At 38.0% G+C, this 22,862-nt stretch overlaps 1 protein-coding gene across 11 annotated transcripts in view; it reads right to left on the reverse strand.

Annotated features, from left to right (window-relative positions):
- LOC116710459 (inositol 1,4,5-trisphosphate receptor type 1-like) overlaps window positions 1–22,862 on the reverse strand; it is an 86,977-nt gene that overhangs the window by 53,500 nt on the left and 10,615 nt on the right. For 7 of the 11 annotated variants that reach the window (XM_032549495.1, XM_032549501.1, XM_032549496.1 and 4 more), the window contains 28 exons: window positions 14,857–14,966; window positions 14,207–14,293; window positions 13,661–13,819; window positions 12,553–12,651; window positions 11,434–11,517; window positions 10,662–10,808; window positions 10,494–10,589; window positions 10,373–10,417; window positions 9,473–9,627; window positions 8,281–8,380; window positions 7,930–8,090; window positions 6,401–6,542; window positions 6,093–6,251; window positions 5,657–5,829; window positions 5,398–5,517; window positions 4,396–4,590; window positions 4,062–4,313; window positions 3,804–3,945; window positions 3,192–3,345; window positions 2,916–3,106; window positions 2,699–2,831; window positions 2,564–2,618; window positions 2,320–2,485; window positions 1,309–1,482; window positions 1,149–1,220; window positions 901–1,038; window positions 694–819; window positions 399–599 (listed from right to left, as the gene is read on the reverse strand). In XM_032549495.1, coding sequence (XP_032405386.1) covers window positions 399–599; window positions 694–819; window positions 901–1,038; window positions 1,149–1,220; window positions 1,309–1,482; window positions 2,320–2,485; window positions 2,564–2,618; window positions 2,699–2,831; window positions 2,916–3,106; window positions 3,192–3,345; window positions 3,804–3,945; window positions 4,062–4,313; window positions 4,396–4,590; window positions 5,398–5,517; window positions 5,657–5,829; window positions 6,093–6,251; window positions 6,401–6,542; window positions 7,930–8,090; window positions 8,281–8,380; window positions 9,473–9,627; window positions 10,373–10,417; window positions 10,494–10,589; window positions 10,662–10,808; window positions 11,434–11,517; window positions 12,553–12,651; window positions 13,661–13,819; window positions 14,207–14,293; window positions 14,857–14,966 — 3,836 coding nt within the window. Of the gene's footprint in view, window positions 1–398; window positions 600–693; window positions 820–900; window positions 1,039–1,148; window positions 1,221–1,308; window positions 1,483–2,319; window positions 2,486–2,563; window positions 2,619–2,698; window positions 2,832–2,915; window positions 3,107–3,191; window positions 3,346–3,803; window positions 3,946–4,061; window positions 4,314–4,395; window positions 4,591–5,397; window positions 5,518–5,656; window positions 5,830–6,092; window positions 6,252–6,400; window positions 6,543–7,929; window positions 8,091–8,280; window positions 8,381–9,472; window positions 9,628–10,372; window positions 10,418–10,493; window positions 10,590–10,661; window positions 10,809–11,433; window positions 11,518–12,552; window positions 12,652–13,660; window positions 13,820–14,206; window positions 14,294–14,856; window positions 14,967–16,320; window positions 20,434–22,862 lie in introns of those variants that run through there. The other 4 variants (XM_032549502.1, XM_032549499.1, XM_032549498.1 and 1 more) reach the window with 2 other exon arrangements.

Below are 22,862 nucleotides of genomic sequence, written 5' to 3' on the forward strand. Positions count from 1 at the left end.
GAGTATTTGTATATTTAAGTTTGACTTAACAGGGTCATTGTAACAAATGTTTAGGGTTGTTGCAATGCTGGAAAATGTACTCCAGTTCAGTCTGGAGTCTTGGGCAGTTCCTAACAAGTTTTGTCTTGGCATTGTCCTGATTGCAGCTTCATCAACCCTCTGAACAGCTTCACTATTTCTGGTGAGAACAATGCATCGCTTTTACCATGGAGATGATTTGTAAGCAGCTCTATACTGACATTAAATTTCATAAAGATGGACCCGATATGCATGGTGTTAGTCTCTCACAAAAACATTAAAATAAATACATAAACACAGGTTGTGTTTGTCACATGACAAAATGGGAACAAATTCAGAGAGCGAGTATTTTATAAGTTACATTTGGAAACAGGCACAACCTCTGCCATGACGATATCCTGACACTTTTTGATGAACTTGTTCTCCGCCTTGACGATCGTCTGTAAGAATTTGAGGTACTGCACGTTGCGGCCGTGCGTTTCAATACAGTGGACGAAGTGCTGGACCACGCGATCGTTGATCTCGCTACACAGCTGGAAGTTGTTCATGAAGATGTGCTGCATAGTGATGGCTTCTAAGATCTGAATGACAGGAAGCACAAAGGACCAGTGAGTCATAATCTAAGGTTTATATCACTGCTGTGGGTTTGAGGCCAGGTGAGGAAGGACAGCTGACCCCTGGATTGAGGAAAAGATTGATGTGTTTATGGAGCAGGGCCTGGTTCTGCTGGTTTCCTGCACAGAAGTTCTGCAGAAACTGATGGGCTAGTTTCATGTTGTCCTGCATGCGTACATCTTCTCCCTGAAAGATAAAATAACCAAGTTATGATCACTTTTAGTCACACATACAATCAATAAATATGTAATTTGAAACCGTTTTTACCTTTTCATAAGGAATCTGCAGCAGCTCCAGAACCACAGCATGAGCCCCCATGTTTCTTAGCAGCCTCTGCTGCTGTTTTCGGCTCTTTCTACCCGACAGACCTTCTTGGATGCACAATCTGCTGAGACGAAGCAGGACCTGTGGGGGAAGCATGATGTAGAAGGAAAACACCAACAATATTAAACATGTGGGAAATAAAATTTCATTTATTATGCAAAATCTTTCATTTTGGCATTAACTTTTATCACCTCTTTTATCACCCTGTAGTTTTTGCTGCTGGCACTTTCTGCCTTCCTTGGTTTGTCTGTGGCCGCTGCGTCCTGCAGAAGCCAGCATCGGGTGTTAAGGAACATGACCTTACAGTGGCTGTGTTTACCCTCAGTTTGCATGATGTAAAACAAAGCACACCTTTTGAGGTTCTGGTTCAGCTGGCATCCCCTCTCCTCCATCCAAGCCCTCATCTGGTCCCTGCCTCTTGTACACCCACAGCTCAGATTTCTCAACTATAGATCGCAGCTTGTCCAGATCTTCCTTTATCTGCTTATAATTGTCCACATCTTGGCTGGTGACTAGTAACTGCACCTGTTATCAAAGTTATGGGGATATAGAGATCATTGCAGAATCCACTAGAGGGAAATAATTATATAGAATCCAACAAGTAATTGCTGTAGAAGTAATGTGTGTTTACTGGAGGTATAAAGGCTTTATTTTTCCAGGAAGTAAATTATCTTTATTTTATATATTCTAATGTTTTCAAAATGTGATAGTAGCTGATTCGCTTACTTTAAGAGTCCTAAAAATAAGTATTAAACTTACAGTGTTTTTCATTTTGTCATGTTACAAATAGAAATCTAAATATCTTTTAAGGGGTTTCTATTGACTAACACAAAGTAGTGCAGTAGTGTGCAGTGGAAATAATACGTGGCTGTTATTTATTTAATTTTTCTTTTTTACAAAAAGAAATTGAATAAATATGGCGTGGGTTTGTTTTCCCTCCCTAAGTCAATAATCTGTAGGATCACCTTTGGTTTTGCTCTTTTGCGATATGTCTCTATGTATGTTCTCTGTAGAATGGGCCAAGATCAGTCAGAATGGATCAGCCCAACATATGAACATGACCCCTATTCCAAATTGAATCCATGACCAGTCTTGATCTAAATCATTTGATTGTAGCTGTGACTCTATATTTAGGATTGTTGTCCAGCTGGAAGGTAAACCTCCACCCCAGTATCAAGTCTTAAGCTTCTAAAAGGTTTTATCCCAGGATGTTCCTGTTTTTAGCTCCATCCATCTTTAATATCAAATCTCCAAAATGTCTTTTTCCTTGCAGGAGAAAAGCATTTCACCAGCGACACCCTACTTTTGTTCTTGTGAAATATAAATAAATTTGACATTAATATGTTTAGCAGCAGGGGTTACCTGTTTGAATGCCTGTAGGACCTCCTGCCTCTGGCTGAAATGCCTGAAGAGCAGGTGCAGGGCTCTGGACACCAGCGGAGGATACTCATGCATGGTTAAGTGGAGCAAGACCCTTAAGAAGGTTCGACCGCCGTGATCGTCCAAGTCGAGAGGTGTATTCTCCTCACTGAACACACAGAAAAACCATGCTTTCATAGAAATACATCTTATTTAACTTTATGTTCTGAGTATAGTCTAACTTTACCTTCCACCAAAGATCGCCTCCGCCTGCTCCTCTATGTTTTCAAAATCCAAAGCTCCTGGATTTTAGGAAAACACTCAAAATCAGTTTCTAGTGGACCCAACTTTGGTGTATAATGCATCTAAGGATAAACCTAACCTGGGATATTATTTGGCCCTTCTACTGATCCACTTATAGATAACTCGTTCTGGGAAGTACTCTCATCAAACTCCCTTTTAAAGATCGACAGAAGACAGGAGATCCTGTAGTCCAGGCGGACATTCAGGATAAACTGCAGGAGTAAAGATGAAATACAATCCAGGAATATTGACCATGAAACATTCAGATTTCATTTCCTAAACAATGTGTATTTCACCTGCAGGATCTCTATAATCTTGAGCTTAGTGTCCATGACCAATATGTCCTGTTTCTCAGGCTCAATCTGTGTCTTCACCGTGTCTCCATTCGAGTCACTGTTTGTATTGATAGGAAGGAACCCGCCTCCTCTCAGGACTACCTGGGACATCAGTTCTCCTACGCCATGAATGGACCTCATCACATTACTGCCTGAAAGCATATAAACACACAAACACAAATCAACCTCATGGCCACCAGATTCACGTCCTCAACTCGCTGCTCTGGGTTGGTTTACCTCTGCCCCCATCTCCTTTTTCCAGCTTGGTGAACGGGAAAACAGTGCTCACATGGACACAATCCAGAATAGCCAGTAGGATCTTGGTTAGTCTGAGCAGGTCACTGAAGTTGTAGAAGCCAAAATAAATGAGATTTCTGGCCAGATTCACCACCTGAAATAAGAAAAACAGATGCAAGTTTGAAAACTACAAGTTCAAAGTATTTTATCATAAATTTATGTAACAGATTAACACAATGTATTGCATAATTATGAAGTAGAAAAAATAAGCTGCATATTATTAGAGATTTTGTACATTTACAATTCTGAAAAGTTTGACATGAAAATGTATTCTGCACCCTTTACTTTCATACCAATTGCTTTCACAAGTCAACAATGCAAATCTAGATGTTGTGAAGGCCTGAGATGTTTGTTAAACATTATTACAGCAAACAGCATCATAAAAACTGACAACAGACAAGCATCATTTTCTTTGCACTTCACTATTATGGACTGCCAGGTGTTGGTCAACCACATAAAATATACAGAAGTATGTAGCTTAAAGGGACAAAATGTGAAAAAAGTTCAAATGAAGTGAATCCTTTTACAAGGAGCTATATTGGCCATACTGACCTCAGAGGTGAGCTTGTTCTTTTCCTTGTCTGCAAACGGGAAGTTCTGACACACCACATCCCTGAGGTAGTTTTCAACAAACTCCATAGTCTGCCAGAATCGCTCCTTAATATTATCTTTGGTCGTTCCATCATTGTCGTAGCTTCAAGTTAAAGGATAAACACAGCTTTAAAAGACAACTAAATACAAGCAGATTTTACAATGAATACAAAGGAAGCCTGAAGTAACAAAGGGTTTTGTTTGCGGCCCATTTCTCACTCATTAATGGAGATTTTTGACGGGATCTCAGACCAAAGCCGTGCATATTTGACTGGCGTGACTTGCTCCTGTGGATCCCGATCCACGTGCATGTGCAGCATCAGCCGACAGAAAGAGGCTCGAAGGTCAAAGGGCAAGTCTTCATCCGACATGCATCGTAATATCAGGTCGACATCCAGCTGAACGGAAATTTTGTTGATTGCTAGATACTGCCGATCCAAGCACATCCTGGCAAACAAGTTGAGCTGATACCTGTCCCGAATGAATCAGACTAATCAACGATCCAAATTATAAGGGTTGCTCAGCCCAGCTAAAATGAGATCCAGAAATGTACCTGTAGTAACTGATCACTTCTTTATCCTCCTTCTGGCCCTCTTTGGCATCCTGGGCCATCTCCCTGACGCTTTTGCTGCGCATCTCTTTGTCGCTGTTGTTCCAGAACAACCAGACTTCCTCCTCATCCTCTTCTACCTCCACAGAGTTCTCCCCCAGCTGCGATCCCTCAATCTCAAACCTTGAGAGCACCAGTCTGAAAAAAAGTTAATCAAAAGAAAGAAAAATAACCGATTTATTTTTGTATTTAATTTAATTTATGTTTAGACTTGTTGATTTAAAAAAAAAAGAAATAATCTTTGCCTGTTCACTAGTGCTCTCTCTATAAAATGATAATGCATGTAAGTTTCAGTCACTCAACATAAGCACAGACAATGATGTTTACAAATATGAATTCAATACAAAAGATCAACTTTATATGCAGGGTGGAAACTATGCTAATAAGCTCAAATACTTATGATACTTTGAAAAAATAAAAAATTCTGTTTTTTTTTTTTTCCTCTACACTTAAGTGCTTTGGAACTATTTTTATATCTGGAATCAGATATTTTATATCAAATATAATCTGAATTAATAAAAAAGAGAGTTGTCATATGCTTATTTTATTTTAATTTTTACTTTTTTAAAAAAGCTTTCCAAAACAACCAGACCATTTGTGAAAAAGTCATCTCTGTGGCCAATTTTTGACTTCTGGAAAGACTCCATTTTTTAACCCTATGTAAAATTTGAGGACTGAGCTTAATGGCCATTTACTTGCCTGGAAACTGACAAATCTATGTGTCTATCAATTTCTAGTAAGACTTGATGAAGAATCTGTCACATAATTCTTCAAAAGTCTTGATCGAACTGTCATTTATAACTGCATCTGTATTTATTTATTAGTATTAATCAATGGTCCAAGTTTTTTTTCTAATTACTGCTCTGTTTGGACAGGAAATAGGACCAATAAAGTCGTTATAGTATCTTTAGTGGCAACCTGAGGTGCAACAGAAAAACTTGTTACTTTGTTTCTATGAGGATGTCTGCATTGGCTGGATCCAACACTGCAGTACAGATGAGCTCCTGTGTCACAGGGATGGACTTGTTCATCGACACACACAGGTCTGACAAATAATCCAAGAACCTGGATACAAACACAGGGAACACAAAACTGAATTGCACACCACCCTGAGGGTCAAAGAACATCTATAACTTATGAGTTGTTCAACCATTAAAAAAAAAAAAAAAAAAAAAAAAAACAGATCAGATAATCAAACAAACACCTGGGCTCCCGGTTTTTGCGGACCAAGCTCACAAATGTGTCAATCTCTGCAGCAGTAATGTGCTTCTCCAGTAACTTGCGATTGTTATGGAGCAAAGCTGTGATGGTGTCCTCGGCCAGCACATCGTAGCCGATCTGTTTCTGCATGAAGCGAAACTGTTTGGCGATATATTCCTGCAAGAAACAAAAAAGAAAAATAAAACACTGGTTATGTGCAGATGCAACAAGGTTTTCATGACATGGAACATTTAAATGAGCATGGTACATTAGCAGCTCAAACTGCAGACTGGACTGGATGTTCAACTGCATTATATATTTGTTATTGCTTTAATGTTACTACATAACAATGACTCTTTTCCTCAGGAAAACAAGCCCCTACGGCCCTCTCATATTGCAGTGGTGAGTATTAAATAATGTTCATGGTGGACCAATTGTACCTGATTCTTGCGATAATCCTGTTGAGAGTGACGCAGGACCCTGTAACACAAGCGGCAGATGTGTCTGAAGGGGGCATGACGCTGGTCAGCCAGCTCCTCCAGTCGCAGCATGGGCCCATCCCCGCTGTCTGTGAAGGGTGCCTGCAGCAGCTTGAAGATCTGCAAGCAGGAAGGAGATTGTGATAACTGCAACCATGCAAAAAGTCCACTTTTTATACCACTTTCACACAAAACTACAAAAATCAGAGGAGGAGGAAGAGGTCAGGGGAGTTTTACAAGAAGTGCCCATTCTTCCTTTATTGCATTACCTGTTTGAGAATATTCTGTTCTCTCATGAGTTTCTGTCGCTCCCTATTGGGTTTGTTCACCATAATTTCCAGAACATCCTGTCCGTTGTTGGGAATGTCCACCACAAAGAACACCAAATCCTCCAGGAGCTTTGTAACAGCCCTGAATTTATTCATTACAAAAAAAGACACAATTAGGCCTGTCACGATAGCAAATTTTGCTGAGCGATTAATTGTCTCAGAAATTATTGCGATAAACGATAATATTGTTTGAAGACCTTTTTACACTGATTTAATGGAAATGACATAATAATGCATGCGATTTCTTGCCAAAGATAGATACACTTTATTTTCAAAAGAACACTAAACACTGCAACTGATAAACAAAATAAACAAAACAACCAAAAACAAAAATAAAATGGATTCTCAGTCTCCATTAACAAAAAACGCACTTGAAAAAAAAAACTAAACAACATAAAGTAAAAGTGGAAATAAATACTGCATTCAACCAAAAGAGTGCAGATTATGAAGTCTGTATATTATGTTGCCCTTCAGTAATAATTAGATTTAAATAGAGAAGATGGGCACATTGACTACCTGATGCAATAGTTCACACTACATGATTTTTTGCTCCTATTTTTCCCTTTACAACAATCTTAAAACGTTGATCTTTCTAAGATTGTGTGGTGTGTTATGGTAGATCGTCCTCTGATCTAAATCAGGGGTTTTCCCCGACTGGAAGCTTAACGCAGCCTGTTGAATGTGACAGGTAGCCAATCAGAAAGCGCGGATTCTCCCCCGCACTTTCTGAGGGGAAATTACGTCGGGGAATCCCAAACAGCTGAAACGGCGCAACCCGAAGTCCAGCGGACATCGGAGATGATATGTGGAAACAACATTAATGTTTATTCAACATGCAAAGAATATAGAAATGACAAGGGGAGGAGTTGGAGCGAAATTGCTACCACAGTTGATAAACCCGGTAACTTTTCAGCTGTTCTTCGTTAACGTGACGTAAATAAGTTATAATGATTTTCATTCAGTCAGGACTTTACGCTGACACTAGCAACATGCATTGCAGGTAGATTGTAGTAAAGCATTGATTAATGCCTGGTTTTACAATTAGTTCACTGGACTTGTAGCCATTATTTTGTGCCCATTGTTGGACACCACACGGCAGGAACGAACCCGATCGAACCGTTATACCTCGGATTTCTGTCGGCTAATGTGTGGTCTGTCAGGTTTTGAAAATGGGCCGACAATCGGCCGACAGCTCTAAGACCGTGTAGTGTGCGCTGGGCTTTACACTGAGGAAGGGAGGGTCAGTGGAGAGCACCGGAGTTGAGCCTTTTTCCATTCAGTGTCATTAACAGAAAGAGAAAAAGGCCGGAAGAGACGATAATGCCGATAATTAAAATGACGTCGATAGTTTTAATTTATCGTACGATTAATCGATTTATCGTTTATCGCGACAGGCCTAGACACAAACACAAATTAACAACAAAATCATCTTCAAGGAAACAACTCCACAGTGCTGCTGTGTTTTCTACCTCCTCTCGTTTTGTGTGATGGTGCCTTTTTCCAGCTTTCCTGCAATAGAGGCCAGGACTTTACTGGCATCATTGGCAAAATCAAGGTCCCTCACTTCAGCCGGGGAGACGGGCACGATGGCGAAAGCCTCTTTATCCTCTTTATATGCAGATGTGCCAATCTTGAATCAGAAAGAAAATCAATTTTGTTTTTTTACTTATCAGAGGAAATCTGATTCATTTTGGGGCCTTATTAAGGGTTAAAATATAAATGCAAATTCACTATTAAATATTCTATAAACATTTCTTCAACAAAAATAAATCTTTGGGCAAAAAGCTAAATAAAAGTTAGAAATGAGATTAGTCACTTACTCGCAGCATAACAGGCTTTTCTTCTTCCTTGTCTATCGGCTGGTTAGTGCTGTGAACCCACGTGTTGGTGCAGAGGTGTCGGAGGCGCACATACGAGTTTCTGAAAGGATATTTGTTTTAAATAGTTCTTTTCAATTTAAAGTACACATGGTTGATTCTTTTTAAGGCTGTCAGTGTAACCAGTAACACAAAAGTTTCCCCTGACTGGCGCTCATAAACATGGAGAAACTGGCAAGAGTTTCTGTCATAAGGTAAAAGTCTCAGCCATACTTTCATTTGTGGTGGTAGAGCAGGTTAAAAATTGTGTCAAAAACTTCAACTTCAGTTTAATTTGACCAGAGCCTTCTTATAATTGTTTGCTTTCAAACAATGGCTTTTAAAGCCGTACCTCAAAAGTCAGATTTGTGCACGGCTAATAGTTATGTCGATAAATTCTACCACCAGAGCAGTGGAGCTCTGCAACTCCTCCAGAGTTACCCTGCCCCTGATTAACGCTCAGTTGCCTGACCTGGTAGTTAAGGTGGAAAACCATATTGTGACATTGTCTGCAGTTGGGCCACATCCTTACCACTTTCAGATGAGGGATTAAATGTTTTAATTGAAGGATTTTAGAGTAAATAGAACAAACGAACACAACACTTTGCAGATTATTTGTAAAATTTGTAAAAATCATCTCTACTTTCTTTCCACTTCACCGTTATGCTTGTCCGGCATAACGGTTTGTGTTTATCTATTATATACGATTAAAATTTTTCCATTTCTCAAACTGTTCTAGTCAATACTGGGAGTTTGTGCTGCATTTGTTTCATAATCTTTGAACACATAAGGACTACTGCCATTAATAGCACCAGTATGAAAGACAGACCAATATCTTTCACATTCAGCAGCCAAAATTACAATTATCTGCAGGACGAGCAGATAATCTTTATCAGTCGTTGTCAGTACCTGAATCTCTTAGCCTGGAAAGTACCACCACACACTCAATCCAGGCTCTATTTCAGAAACACATCGCAGTGATGTAATATACTTTGGAAGTCCCCAAACTACAACATCTCTGTTGTTTGATTTCCAAAATTAAATGTGGTAGATAGTTACTCAGATGAATTTTCCAATTGGGTAAGTGATTCTCAAACCACAAAAGTTAAGTAGAGTCCAACTCACAATATTTCGTGACAATATACGTCTTTCCTACCTGGGTACCAGAGAGTCCCCCCCTCTTAAGGTGGTCGGGTCCAGCTCAAATATGGAGGAGATGTCGTTTCCATCAGGAACCGATATGAGTGTGTACAAAACTTTATCTTGGACAATTTTCAAGCGGGCTCTCAAGGGGTCTTGCTCTGAGTCCAGCTATAAAAGAAATTAAAAATCCCATTAGAAACTGAATGAAAAATTAGAAACCTCTTCAAGGGCAAATTATTGTGTTTTAGAAACTGACTGGTGAAACGCATGCCAGTAATCGCTAAGATAACATGGACTCTAGGAACTAAATCCATGTACTGCTAGTAAAACTAGGTGTTAAAGTCACAACAAATGTATAAAGAGCTCAATCAGGGTTGTATACACTTATGTAAGTTGAGATTTGTCTTTACAATGCTGCAATCCTGAAATGATGGATGAATGTATAGCTGTATGGATGAAATTTTACTTTTCTTTTATACATTTTTTTAAAGCAGAGAAAAAGTGAACTGCAGGAGAACAGTTCATTCATCTTCTTCTGCATTGGCCAGAAAATGTTTGAAACTCCATAATAACAACAATAACGTGAACCATTCAATCATTCATTAACAAGAGACCAACACTAATGGACAAAGACTGCCATCTGCTGTACAACAAAGCATAACGCATTCACTTTGCAACCAGAACAACCAGAGACTGTTTACCTGTGTCAATAAAGTATAAAACATATTTTCCATATCCCTGTTAATTATAGCAGCTCCAAAATAGGTTTGAGATGTTCATAAATACAACAGTGTGAGATTTGAAGCAGGTTATTTTTGTGTTAATGGACAAGCCAATTAAAAGTGGTGTTTTTATTTCAGTGGCAACTCTACACTAGTGATGAAAAGTCAGGCCTTCAGCAAGACTTTCTCACCGGAGAGCGGAAATCGAGGCCCTCCTCTTCATACTCTGGGTTTACCTGCACAAATTCAAGAGTGGTTGACTTTCTATTGCTCACAAGCAAACATGCGAGGAGTGGAGAAGGACAGACTGACCTCTGCAGCCAAGTAGTGTCCTGTGGCCAGGTGTTTGAACCTGAACAGGCTGTTCCAGTAGCCAGCACCACCTCGACATGGATCATGCTGTACGACCTGGAGCAAAGAAAATCATTTTCAGCTCAAAGCACATCCAGCAAAAACAGGTTTGAATTGATTGCTGCTCACCTCGATTTCCCAGAGGGCTTTGCTGCTAGTAGCTGAGGTAGCCGACTGCCGCCCAGTAGTGCGAAGGAAAACATATTGCTTTTTTCTGTGATCGTCGCATGTGAGGAACTTCTCCTGCTCTGCATGGAACAACCGTACAACATCACCCTGCAGAGATAAGTTACAGCAAAGTATGGCTGAAAAAGTCTCATTTTAAAATAGGAAACCTTGTTAGTGATGTCTGATGGTCAACATTTGATCAATGTGAATGGAAAGCATTCTCACTTAATCAGTTTTGGGAAAGTAACCAAATGCTATTAAATAATTTTGGGAATTTTGGGGCCAGTACTTTATTCTAGAAAGGTTAACCAGCAGACTGAATAGTCCACTTGATTTTTCTCAGTAATAACAGAAAGTTAGTAACATTGAGTTTTTAAAGTGATTTAAAGTCTCATTTACAGCCATGTACTGCTGACTGATGATACTGTTTGTTTGTCAGAAACAAAGCAACCCACTCAGATTAGACGAGCAACATTATGCGACATTTTTAAAGAAAAAAATAAACCTTAGAAACCCTTCGACATTATTTAACTGAGACTGTTTTAAGCGTTTACACAAAGTAAATACCATGTTGAAAAATGAATTATTTATCCCAGTTTTTCACTTTAAAAACTGCAATTAACTTATTGTACAAGTATATTTTCTAAGAATGAGAAAAGATTCTGTGCCAAAAAGAGCCGTTTGAAATAAATCATCAGAGAAAGAGTTATCTGGCATTCGCTGAGAAACGCACTCCTTTCAGGACACGCTCCTGGTTGTCGCTCCATTTCATAAACAGGACAATCTTCCAGCTGGTGCTGCAATTTACAGAGTTCACCTGAAATACAAAGAGAGATGATGTGACTGAAGCTTTGGTTCACAGAACTGCAACAACTCATAAAGTAGAACTATTTGCTAAATTCTTTGTAAAGTATTTAAGTGTATGGTATATCTGTTGGATGACATGAAAAGTAAAATGGGAGAAATCTAAGTGGAGCAATTGTTTTCCTCAATCCTGTGTACAATCACCCAACTAAAGAAAACAATTTCCATGGCAACTTGAAAGCAACGCTTTAACTGCCTTCAAAATTGAATTTTAACATCAGAGCAACTTAAAAATCAATTGTATGGGTTCTCTACAAAGTAAATCATACCATTTTAAATCTTACAGAAGTTTGTGTGTCAAACCATAGAACATGAAATTTCTTTATACATTACAAGATCTAACCAGATCGCACAATGAACAGTAGTGTTAGCTAACAAAAATTTAAGATCTTGTCAAAAAACACATATCAGCTCTTAACTTTCGATAAAGGAAAGAGTACAGAATTCATTAAACTTATGCCGAACATAAATTCCTTCCAAAAAAACCGTTATGTCACTATGTAGTTTTTAATGGTTAGAAGACCACCATCCTTTAATTTACCACAATCAGTGACAAAAGAAGGCACAAAGGAATTCAGTGTTGTAGAAGAAAAATGGATGACTTATTTGCCAAAAATGTGAGAAGAAGGAAAAAGATTAATAATAAACAGAATGAGACCCGATACAGAGCCCTGAGGAAAACCACAGACAACTGATGCAGCTTGTAATCTAAAATGTTTCAACTACACAAGCTGATTTTGATCTAATAAAGATAATTTAAACAAGACTTTGAGGAGCCAATTCCACCAACTTTAATGTTCATAGGAGAACATCATGAAAGATTATCTAAAAGGCAAAAAGAAATAAACACAACTATGTCTGAAAGCTCCGAGAGAGACACAATGTGTGGCTCACATGAGATTTTAACCAGAGCTGTTTCTGTCCTGAGAAGAGGCTGGAAACCAGGGTGGCTCTGTTCAGGCAGATTAAGAGGTAAACTACAGCAAACCTCGTTGCATCCTGGGTTATCCACAAGTTGATGTGTGCTAGCATGCAGCGGCTGACCAGCGTTGACTGGGTTCAGGACCACTTTATCCCCAATCACTACCTGCAGTCACACAGAACACACATGCAACAAATGTAAAAGCCTGACAAAGAAAGTTTCTTTACTGAATATCTGACACGAACACTGCTGCAAGGTAAAGCAAGTTAAAGAGCGGCTTTGTTTTCAAATACAGAAAACTGAGGAATTAATTATATTTACACAGAATGTAACAGTCAAAAACAGGTGTTTGTGCCCATCTTTGGAAGTCAAGATGGGCACAAACTTTGGTCTAAAATGTTCTAAGCATGTAAATCAACTTCTTGCCATAATATTTCTGCAAAATATAAAGTTTTTATAGTTAAATAACAAATTGTGTGTCTAAAAAAGTTTAGATTTAGATTCTGATTCAATTTAGTTTTAAATCTGACCACAGACAAAACACTGCTACAGTTTTACCAACCTTTGTCAAGCTTTTTATCAAACAATGTTAAGTTTAATTTACACATGCAGAATACTTTTAGCCCAAACTCATGGCATGGTCAGTTTGCACCAAATTGATTCTTAGAGAAGACCAAACATGACCAGGACCTAGCTGCTGCAACTATCTATAACCACAACTGGTGAATAATTAACAATATTAATAATTTTTATATTAATTATTTGCTAATAAAGCTATATTTTATTTATTTGGTATACAAAACAGATAAAAAATAACTTTTGAAACATCTTTGCAGCTGTATTTAAGGATTTTTAGTTTAATAGCTCTTCATTTGTCATGGCGCAGACCTCAATCCAGTTGAGAATTTGTTGCAAGTCTCAAAAATAGATATCAAAGATGTTCTCTATCCAATTTGACATCAAGAACACGTGCAACTCTGGTATGAGATACCAAAACGGAACTGCAGCTGTAATTTCAATGGAAAATTATTCTGCAGAGTCGAATGTGACAATTGAATAATAAGCATCGCATCTCTGGTATTGATTAGACTTTTTTGTTTTACTGCAGGTTGTTTATTTACATGGAGCACAGCGCTCCCGCACAGAACTCGTCCCACGGCCTGAAATTACTCACGCTGTCCCCAATAGAGCGGAGTTTGTAGAAAGGCTGAATGTAGAACCAGGAGCCTTCATTTCCTGCAGTGTCCAACATCACCCTCATGGCGTTTTTCTCCAGCAGCGCTGGCAGCCGTTTGTTCACCGTCAGGTATTTGTTGCTCTTCAGGTGAAGCAGCTGTGCAGGAACAAAGAGCAGTGAAAGTTTGCACACACTCATCACATGACTGGCATTATTTTGGGGCTTCTAATGATTCATCTGAACTGATCTTTTTTTTAAATTAAAAAAAAACTGGATGCAAAACTTTCAATTTATTGCAGAATAAGGGTTTAAATTACATATATAGGGTCAAATGTATACAGCTCTAGAAATTGCCTGATTGGGGCATTTGAAGAAATTAAACTAGTATGTTTTTACCATATTAGCACAGGATTTAATTTTTATTTCAGAACACACATTGTGCTCAGAGTCACTCAAGCTCAGGAATGTTTTAGATTTAGGCATATGGCATTTTGGAATAAATGTCAAAAAGGTTTCACTCCCACAAAACAGACAGAAACAAACCTGAATGACATGTCCATACTGTATCACAGTTCCCAGGAGTTTTTTGTTTTCAGAGTCATTTTGTTTCTTCTCCAAGTCAGCTGCATGCTGGGGTTCAAAGAGAGAGGAGGACAAAATTAATTTCACCAACATGTTCATAGCTCATTACATCCTGTCCTGCAGAAATGCTCTAAGAAGCGGTTGTATTTGTTCCAAAGAAAAAGTCCTGGAAGAAAAGCAGTAACTAAAACTTGGATCTTCAGCAGAAACGACTTTAGTAAATCCCGGCCTCACCTATCCACAGGGAAGGTTGCCAGCTTCCATTTTATGACTGTTTGGTCAAAAAGATTTGCTTTAAATGGTATTAGACTTCAGAGGAGAGAAAAAAACAGAGCCTCTTGGGCAGATAGGTAAGACAGTAGTTCCTAAAATGTCTATAAAAGGGCTTACAAGGATTCTACCACATAATAATTGATGCTTTGCAGTCCTATAAGTGAGACTTTTGTAAATTCAGTTCATAAACAATCAAAAAATATTTCACTGAGATCAAAACCTGTGAAGAAATTTATATTCAAGACCTATTAAAATCTGCCTGGATATGTTTATTGCCATGGGGACAGAGCTGTGTGCTGTGGTAACTGTGAGATAACTGTGTTGTTTTCATAGCTTACATGGAGCTTGTTGAGCAGCACTGTGTCTGTGTTCCCCCCAGGCTTCGCTGCTTTCCAGAACTGCTTCTGGGCTGAGTAGCGGTTCATGGGGCAAAGTTTAAACAGACAGTCTGCACAGAAAAAAAAGGCACAAAGCAATCAGTTCCGCTTCATTAACATCATATAAAAAAACAGACAAGACAAAGGGAAATACATGAAAATACACATAGCCTCCTCTCCACAATAACCAGCAATCCTGGTAAAGATGTGCAAAAACAATTACTGCAGCATCATCGTTCCACAGTGGAAGAACAATGATCATTGGAGTTGTATTCAAACCTCATTTAAAATCCTCCTCACACTGTGGTGGCAAAGCCTTATTTATCACAGTTATGTTGTTACAAAAATGATTACGCGTACATTTAAACCTCAGTTTAAATCCAGCTGTTCTGTGAAGGCTTCAGAGATTTGATAGCGAATGAGCAGCATCATAAAGGAGCACAGCAAACGGGTCAGGGAAAAAGTTCAGGAGGAGTTTAAGGCAAGGTTGGGTTGAAGTGACAGTCCAGGAAAGGGAGCCATTTCCACCAAAGATTACCATGTTAACACTGGAGGCGCCGCAGGGATCGACAGCTCAGGTGGAACAATGGTTTCATAGGAGAAATATTAGCTGTACATCCAGTTAACTATGCTCTAATGTAGCTTAATCCTGGCAGTGGAGACTGGCGCATGTTCCCAACAGCCTATGGGAAAAAGGCAGGGCGCACCATATAACCAATACCCAAAAGGAAACCAAAGATCATTGATTATTCATGAACCATTCTTTGACACTAAAAGACATAAAGTAAAGGTGTCCCACTAAATAGGCTTCCATTAGATTATGGCATATCATTAAACTGAACAAAATGTAAAAACTAAAAGCTGTATTTAAAAAAAATGTCAGTGTGAGAATATGTCACTGAAATTAAAATCACAATCTTTTTAAAAACTTTTCACAAATCTTCAGAGATGGCTATAAATGTGAAGGGAGTTTGAATGTATGCAAACTATAAAGGCCTTCCCAAAACAACATAGCATAAAACAGCAGCCTTATAAGTCAGAAATGAAACTAGTAAACTATCTTTGTTCTCTGTGCATACTGATGTGGCCATGCATGTGCCTGCACTTCAAACACGTATTAATAATTCTCCTGAAAGGAGATCAAAGGCCTTTCTCTGCTCTGGGGAGGAGCAACGGATGCAGAGACGGCCTGCATCTGTGTGTGCGATCAACCTGCACCACCTCCTCAAAATGTGGTCACAGCTTATGGTTAGACGGCGACAATAACGCCACATAAAACATCAGCGCTTCTGTTTGCATTATGACAGGGCATGCTAAGGAGGCGTGGTCAGCCGGCATGAGTAACCACGGGCAATGAGGAGATGCTGCCGTTATCAGTAGCGCCAAATTGTAGAGTTAATTTTCATATGCTGCGCAGAAACCCACCAAAAGGGAAACCAGGCCTTTTATTTGCATGTGGACTGAGTATGAGAGAAGTTCCTCTTCTGTCCCAGGAGAGTTCCTCTTCTGCAGCTCGCCAGGACTGAGGAAGACTTTAACAGTGGATTCAAGTTAGGTTTTGTTTAGCAGGAACAGATGAACTACTTTCTCCTGCAGAGCTGGGTTTGTCTCCTCCCTCTGAGTTCTGGCTTTCCTCTCATTTTTATCTCCTATCAGATCTTTGCTCCTTTACCGAGTGGGCGAAAAGAGGAGGAAAAGAACAATCTGTCCATCCTTCCCCCCATTCTATGTCTCTGAACTTCATTTGGAGTCGCAGTAACATGACCAAATAAGGCCAGCCAAGAGAAGGGGAGTTAGATGACTTTAAGAGAGGGGGAGAGGGTGGGGACTCCCTGTTTTCCCCCTTCACATATTCTGTCATCCCTCCTTCTCTTTCTCTCTGAATTCCTCTAACTATTTCACACACACCATTTGTTCCCTCATGACTAAAAAGATCCCAATATCCTAAATCTTCTCCAGCCATCCACTGCCCCAGTGGTCTTTCTCATCAGTCATGTTTGAGTTCAGATTGATGCATAATTCAGAGAGGAAAACAATTAAAGGGAAGTGAAAGACAAATGAGGAAGACGAGGAGAGAGTGAAAGAATGTAAAACACAGCGAAGAAGGTCAGACAGTGGAGAAAATGAGAAACTCTGACATCTGAATGTTGGATGCTTCATTTACAGTTGAAACCACATATTTACATGCATCGCATTAAAAACACATATAGCCTGTTTTTTTACAGTCTTGAAATAAATTAGACGAAACATTTCCTCCTTTAAATCTGTTAGAATTACAGAATAATTTCTGTTAACTTAATGCCAGAATACTTTCTTCAAAATCAGAGGTTTACATACTAACAATATGTGTTAACAATATAATGAATTTGAACAGCCCAGATGATGATAACATGGTTCTGTCATTTTAAGATAAGTTATTTCACAACACTTAAGTTTATTGGAAGCAAACGAGTGAACACATTTTCAACCAACACCTCAAACATACCGATTTCTTGTGTGAAATTATGGAAAAATCTCCAAAAAAAAGTCAGCCAATATGATAGGAAGTGGATCGTTTCATCTTTGTGAAAACCTCAAGATGCTTAAAGGTATCACGCACATCTATTCAAACATTTATACACAAGCATGAACACCCCGGGAACACCAAAATCATCTTCAGCCATCACAACATTCAGGAAGGAGACAGTTTCTGTGTCTCAGATGTGGACGAATAATAGTGTGAAATGTGTGAAAAGTGCAAATGACCTTGTCATTTGTCAAAGAAAAACTACGTAGATTGAGACGTCAGTCAGACAGGAAGAGGCCATTAGTACAAAAGCAATATAAAAGGTAGATTATAGCTTGCAAATGTATGCAGAGAGAAAATCCTGGGTTTTTGACCACAGTCTGCTGCAGGATGCACTGCTGCAATTAACCAGAAATATGACATCATGAGAAAAAACATTATGTGGAAATAATAAAACAAAATTTCAAGACATTAGTCAGGAAATTAAAGTTTAGGCCCAAATGGATCTTCCATATAAATAAAGACCCTGAGCATTGTAACAAATCAGTCTCAAACTAGCTTACGGACAACAAAGTCAATATTTTGGATCAGCTATCACAAAGCTCAGATCTTCGTCTCAAAGACACTTTGTTGGGCAAAGTTGAAAAAGTGCATGTGAGCAAGTAGGTCTGCAAACAAAACTCAGTCATAAGAGTTCTGTCAGGAGGAATGGGCCAAAAAGTATTTTTCTAAGTTTGAGGTAAGATGCACAAAACACAAGACAGAGAGTTTATAAGGCAGTTCTTGACAATACTAAGGAAATGTATGTAGACTTCTGACTTTAAAGAAAATGAAAATAAAAATACAAACATCCCCTTCTCTTAATATTATGGAATTTAGAAAATAAAACAATCTTAGTATAGTAAGTGACCCAAAAGTGGAAATCTTTACTCTGATTTAATGTCAGACAGTGTATGTGTATGTTTTATAAAGAGTAATTAAACACATTTGAAACTTCTGTTTTAAAATGTGTAGCAGCTCATGATGTGATTAAAAGAAGAGTAAAATTATTGCTGCTCTCATTTTTTCTTTAAATCTTTTCATCAAATTGCAGATATTTAACCACAGAATACATAATAGCAACAGTAATGGATTGTAAAACCAACAGAGTTTGGTTAAGGAGGGACAAGGAGGGAAAACTGAACATAATAGGCTAATATTAGAATAACAACATTAAACCTCTTTCAATAGCATAGAAAATTCACACTTCCATCCAAATGACAATCGCAGCTTTAATGACCTTTTAAATTTTAATTTAAAGTATGATTCATGATTAATTGAAATTAGTGTAATTATTTTTAAAAAGTAGAACCAACAAAGCAAAGCAGAACTGAAAACAAAACTGTGATTTATTTTTTCTGACTACATCGTTAGGCTCCAATTGCTCACAATTGAGATTTCTTCAGACATTTCTTTTGCTGTTGTTACACTTGCATGTTTCAGATTATAGGACGTTTTATTATTTGACAATTATGACCTGAGTGAATACAAGACGCTGTTTTAAAAAGATATTTATTGAAGGGAACAAAGATATGCAAGCCATCCCGGGACTGTGTGAAAAAGCAACAATTCACTAAACCTGATGGTTGTACCACCCTCTGTAATCACTGCCATCAAGTGTTAGACAAAATAGATTAGAAAGTCGTCTCTGTGGAGGAATGTAGGAATGCTCTTCCTTGCAGAATGGTTCAAATTCAGCCAAATTAGGTGGTTTCCTGTTTGAGATTATGTCACAGCAGTTCAACAGGATTGAAGTCCAGACTTTGGCTACACCACTCTAATACTTTACTGTACAACAGTTTTATTTTGTGCCAAGATGTTGAATTACTGGTGGACTTTGGATCACTGATCTACAGCACTTGACCTATTGGCTGGACATTTTCCATCACTATTTCCACCACCTTGTTTGACTAAAAGTATAATGTTCTTTCCCTGGAATGCTGTGTCAGCTGCTCTCCTGATTTAACAGGATGAGTGACTTCCAAAAAGTCCAAATGTGAGACCGGACTTTGTCTTCTGCTTGGTCAACAACAAATTTGAATTTGGAAATCTGAGGCAAATGAGGCCTGCAGTGGTTCTTCTAGATTCTTCTGTGATTTCTTGAATGAGTCATTCTCAGGTTTCTCAGGTTTGTTATGTTTTCTCCATTTGTAGTTAATTCTATGCTTTGCTACACTCCCTACTACTTAGAAATGGCTTTGCATTTTCTTATTGTTCACGTAATACTTTATTTCATGGAATTATGTGTTGCTTTTAGACATCTAGCCTACTTCATAGTGTCAGTCAGGTTCAGTAAGACTGATTTCTTGATTCTGCATCTCTGGCATTAATCTTACATGCGTGTGCATAGTGAATCAAATCAAAATATTACCCGTGGCAAACATACATTAATGAAACTGTAGATTTTGCAGCAAATTACCACAAGTTCAAGGTTCCTTTATGTTATTATGTAAGAATGACAACTCATTATTTAAAAGTATCAACTTAAAATCGTAGCATAACAACATGACCACAAAGAGCTGCCCCCACAAAACCCTCCTTCATACAAGTAATGTGACGTTTAAAACAGTGGGAATCACAACAATTAGATAATACAAAGCAGCGCTGAAGAATTTTCTCTGCATTTCACCATCTTTGCATTTGAGCACCGCTAATTAGTTTGTTTGTTACTCAGTGTGGTCTGACTTCAGCAGTCAGCATGTGTGTATCTTGCAGAGCAAGAAAATAGCGTAAGATTGAACAAGAAAATATGAGTTACTTGTCAAATAAAAAAATCAAAGGGTATTACAGACCCTGCATATTAAAGGCTTTTAACTGCACATCATTTCAGTTTGCAGCAATTAAAAATTTGGGAACATCAGACAAAACTGTATCCAATTAGCATTGATAATGTGATACATTCTAAAAAATCTCATTAAATTAAAGCTGGCAGATTGTAATGGTCAGTACTTACATTTTGCACATTTTGGAGGAAGGATGTAATTTTTTTCTCAATTTAAGCCAAAGGCATATACCGTATACTATATATAAATATATATATATTTTTTTTTGACCTAAAAGTCTAATGAAGTCAAACATTTAACTAATTACTTACTAGTGAAGCTGAAGGTATTGATAGTTAATGATAGCTTAAGGGCTAAAATAAAATTTTACTCTGTTTTACTCTGTATCTAATATTCAAATAAGTATGAATGAAAATGTAATCAATATTTTTGCATTGATATTTAATTTTAAATAGAAATGTTTTTTTGATACCTAGCTTTTTGGCAGGACATAACTTTAGGACATGTAACAATAGGGTTCAGCACGGCTCCAGCCATGAGCTGGTAATGATCTGTGTCCCATAATATTTTAGAACAATGTTACCAAAGCAGATGTGCAGAGTGCAGATACAGGTTTCATGTGAGAGATTATAGTGGTGAGGCGAGAGCTGTGTTTACATTAGAAGGAAATGTTAAGCATACCTCAGCAGTGACAGTAACGCCAAGAGGACCTAGCAAAGGAATCATTTTGAAGGAATTAATGTATTATTTTTACCATAGCTTCAGAGAAGCACCAGCTTCAAATCAGTTATCAGTTGATAAAAATGACTATTTTTAGTTGAATCCTTGCTGACTACAGTTAATCGCTCTGGAAATTGCCTAATTAGAGTAATTCCAGTGTCATGTGCAAACACATGACACTGTGTTTGCACATGACACTGTGCATGTGCAAACTCTCATCTAAAATGAGCTAATCAGGTCAGGACTAGCCAATACCGTAAAGGAGCTTTTCAACTTCAACAAACAGCATGTACAGCATGTTTGCTGCAGATTTGCATGTTACAAATATGCAGTGTCTATGAACTATAAAGGGTAATACAAGATTGAAGAACAAGTTTGACATAATGATGGGAAACAAAGAAAAGACAACAGCAGAGAAAGCAAAGGCACTGGATCTGAAAAACACGACGAGCGACAGAATCTGATGCATGTATTATGTTGACATGTTGCAAAAAAACAAACAAAACCACTGCTTATATTTAAAGCACAAAAAGAATTTGGACAGTTTGAGGATTGTGACTCACTGAACCTCAGTTAACTCAATGAAGTATTATATTACTGCATCTCTCAGTTAAACTCAAATAAAAATAGAGTAGAAGCCTTTGCACAGCATTGCAATATTTATCCCTAGATGTACTGGTTTGCAGTAGAGACATGCCAACACATGCAGGTCCCATGCAGCTTGTGCCTGAATGCATGAACATTTGGTACTGCAGACATTCTTTTATGAAATGTTGGTTAGAGGTTTTCATTTGAGGAACACATGCACATACTGTATATATGTATTTTTTTCTTTTTAAGAATCATGGTTGTCGTACATTTGTTATAGCTTGCTTCTTTATTTAATGACATCACTCTGGAAATTTTGCTTAGTTGTCATCTTATTTGTTTGTATTTTTAAAACACATTTTATCTTCACACATGAAGATATAACCAAAGGATCAAAGTAGTCTACGAACTTTAAAAAACCTTCAAACTTATTATTGCAAAAGCTATGATCTTTGGGAATGTTGTGTGTTTCTGCCAAACCTTTTAAAATGAATCATGATTAAGAAAATACGCACATCCTAATTAGTGAAATAATTTCTACATCTAACTAAGCTGCCACTAGACTGACAAACAATTATAGTTTCTCTACTAGAGTGGAAGTCTGACTGCAGTCTGGTTTGCATGCTTCTCTATCAGCAAGATCACATAAACCTCTGGTTGAACTTCATAACATCTGGTAGAGAAGAGTGTGTATAAAAGAAAACACAATACATTTTTGTGTAGATTCTCATCATATTTTCAGTGCAATGACATGACAGCCTGATATTCTCCTTCAGGATTTTCTTTCGGTGTGAGTCTCTTTTTCTGATATGTTGTGCAGTCAAGTCAAAGTTTATTTGTACAACACAGTTACAACAGCCTCAGCTGACCAAAGTCCTTCACAACAAACACAACATCACAAGTAGATAGATGACAAAACAGAAAATAAAATTAAATTCAGTAAAAATGTACGTTCAACAATAGATGTAGCAGAATGCACACTTTCCTAAACATTTCACTTTTGTCTCCCAAGTTCACAAATAATAATCTTTGGGACCATCGAGCTGTTTTCTGTCAAATGTGAGATTGGCATTTGTGTTCCTATTGTTCAGCAAGTGTTGCCTCATTGAACTGTCCCATCGAGGCAAATATTTTTCATGAACTCCAACCTTAACCAAGGTAAATGAGCTCTGCATGACCTCCTTGATAACTCATCAATGTGGGACTGTAGGAAAGATTTTCTACTGCTCAATGTTTTCTCCGTTTGTCTCTCATGAAGTCCCAAAATGTCTTAGAGATAGTTGTGTGACCTTTCTGGACAAATAATATCACTAAATATGTTTCAGATGTGT

This window comes from Xiphophorus hellerii, chromosome 20 (genome assembly GCF_003331165.1).
Source record: "Xiphophorus hellerii strain 12219 chromosome 20, Xiphophorus_hellerii-4.1, whole genome shotgun sequence".
NCBI lineage: Eukaryota > Metazoa > Chordata > Actinopteri > Cyprinodontiformes > Poeciliidae > Xiphophorus > Xiphophorus hellerii.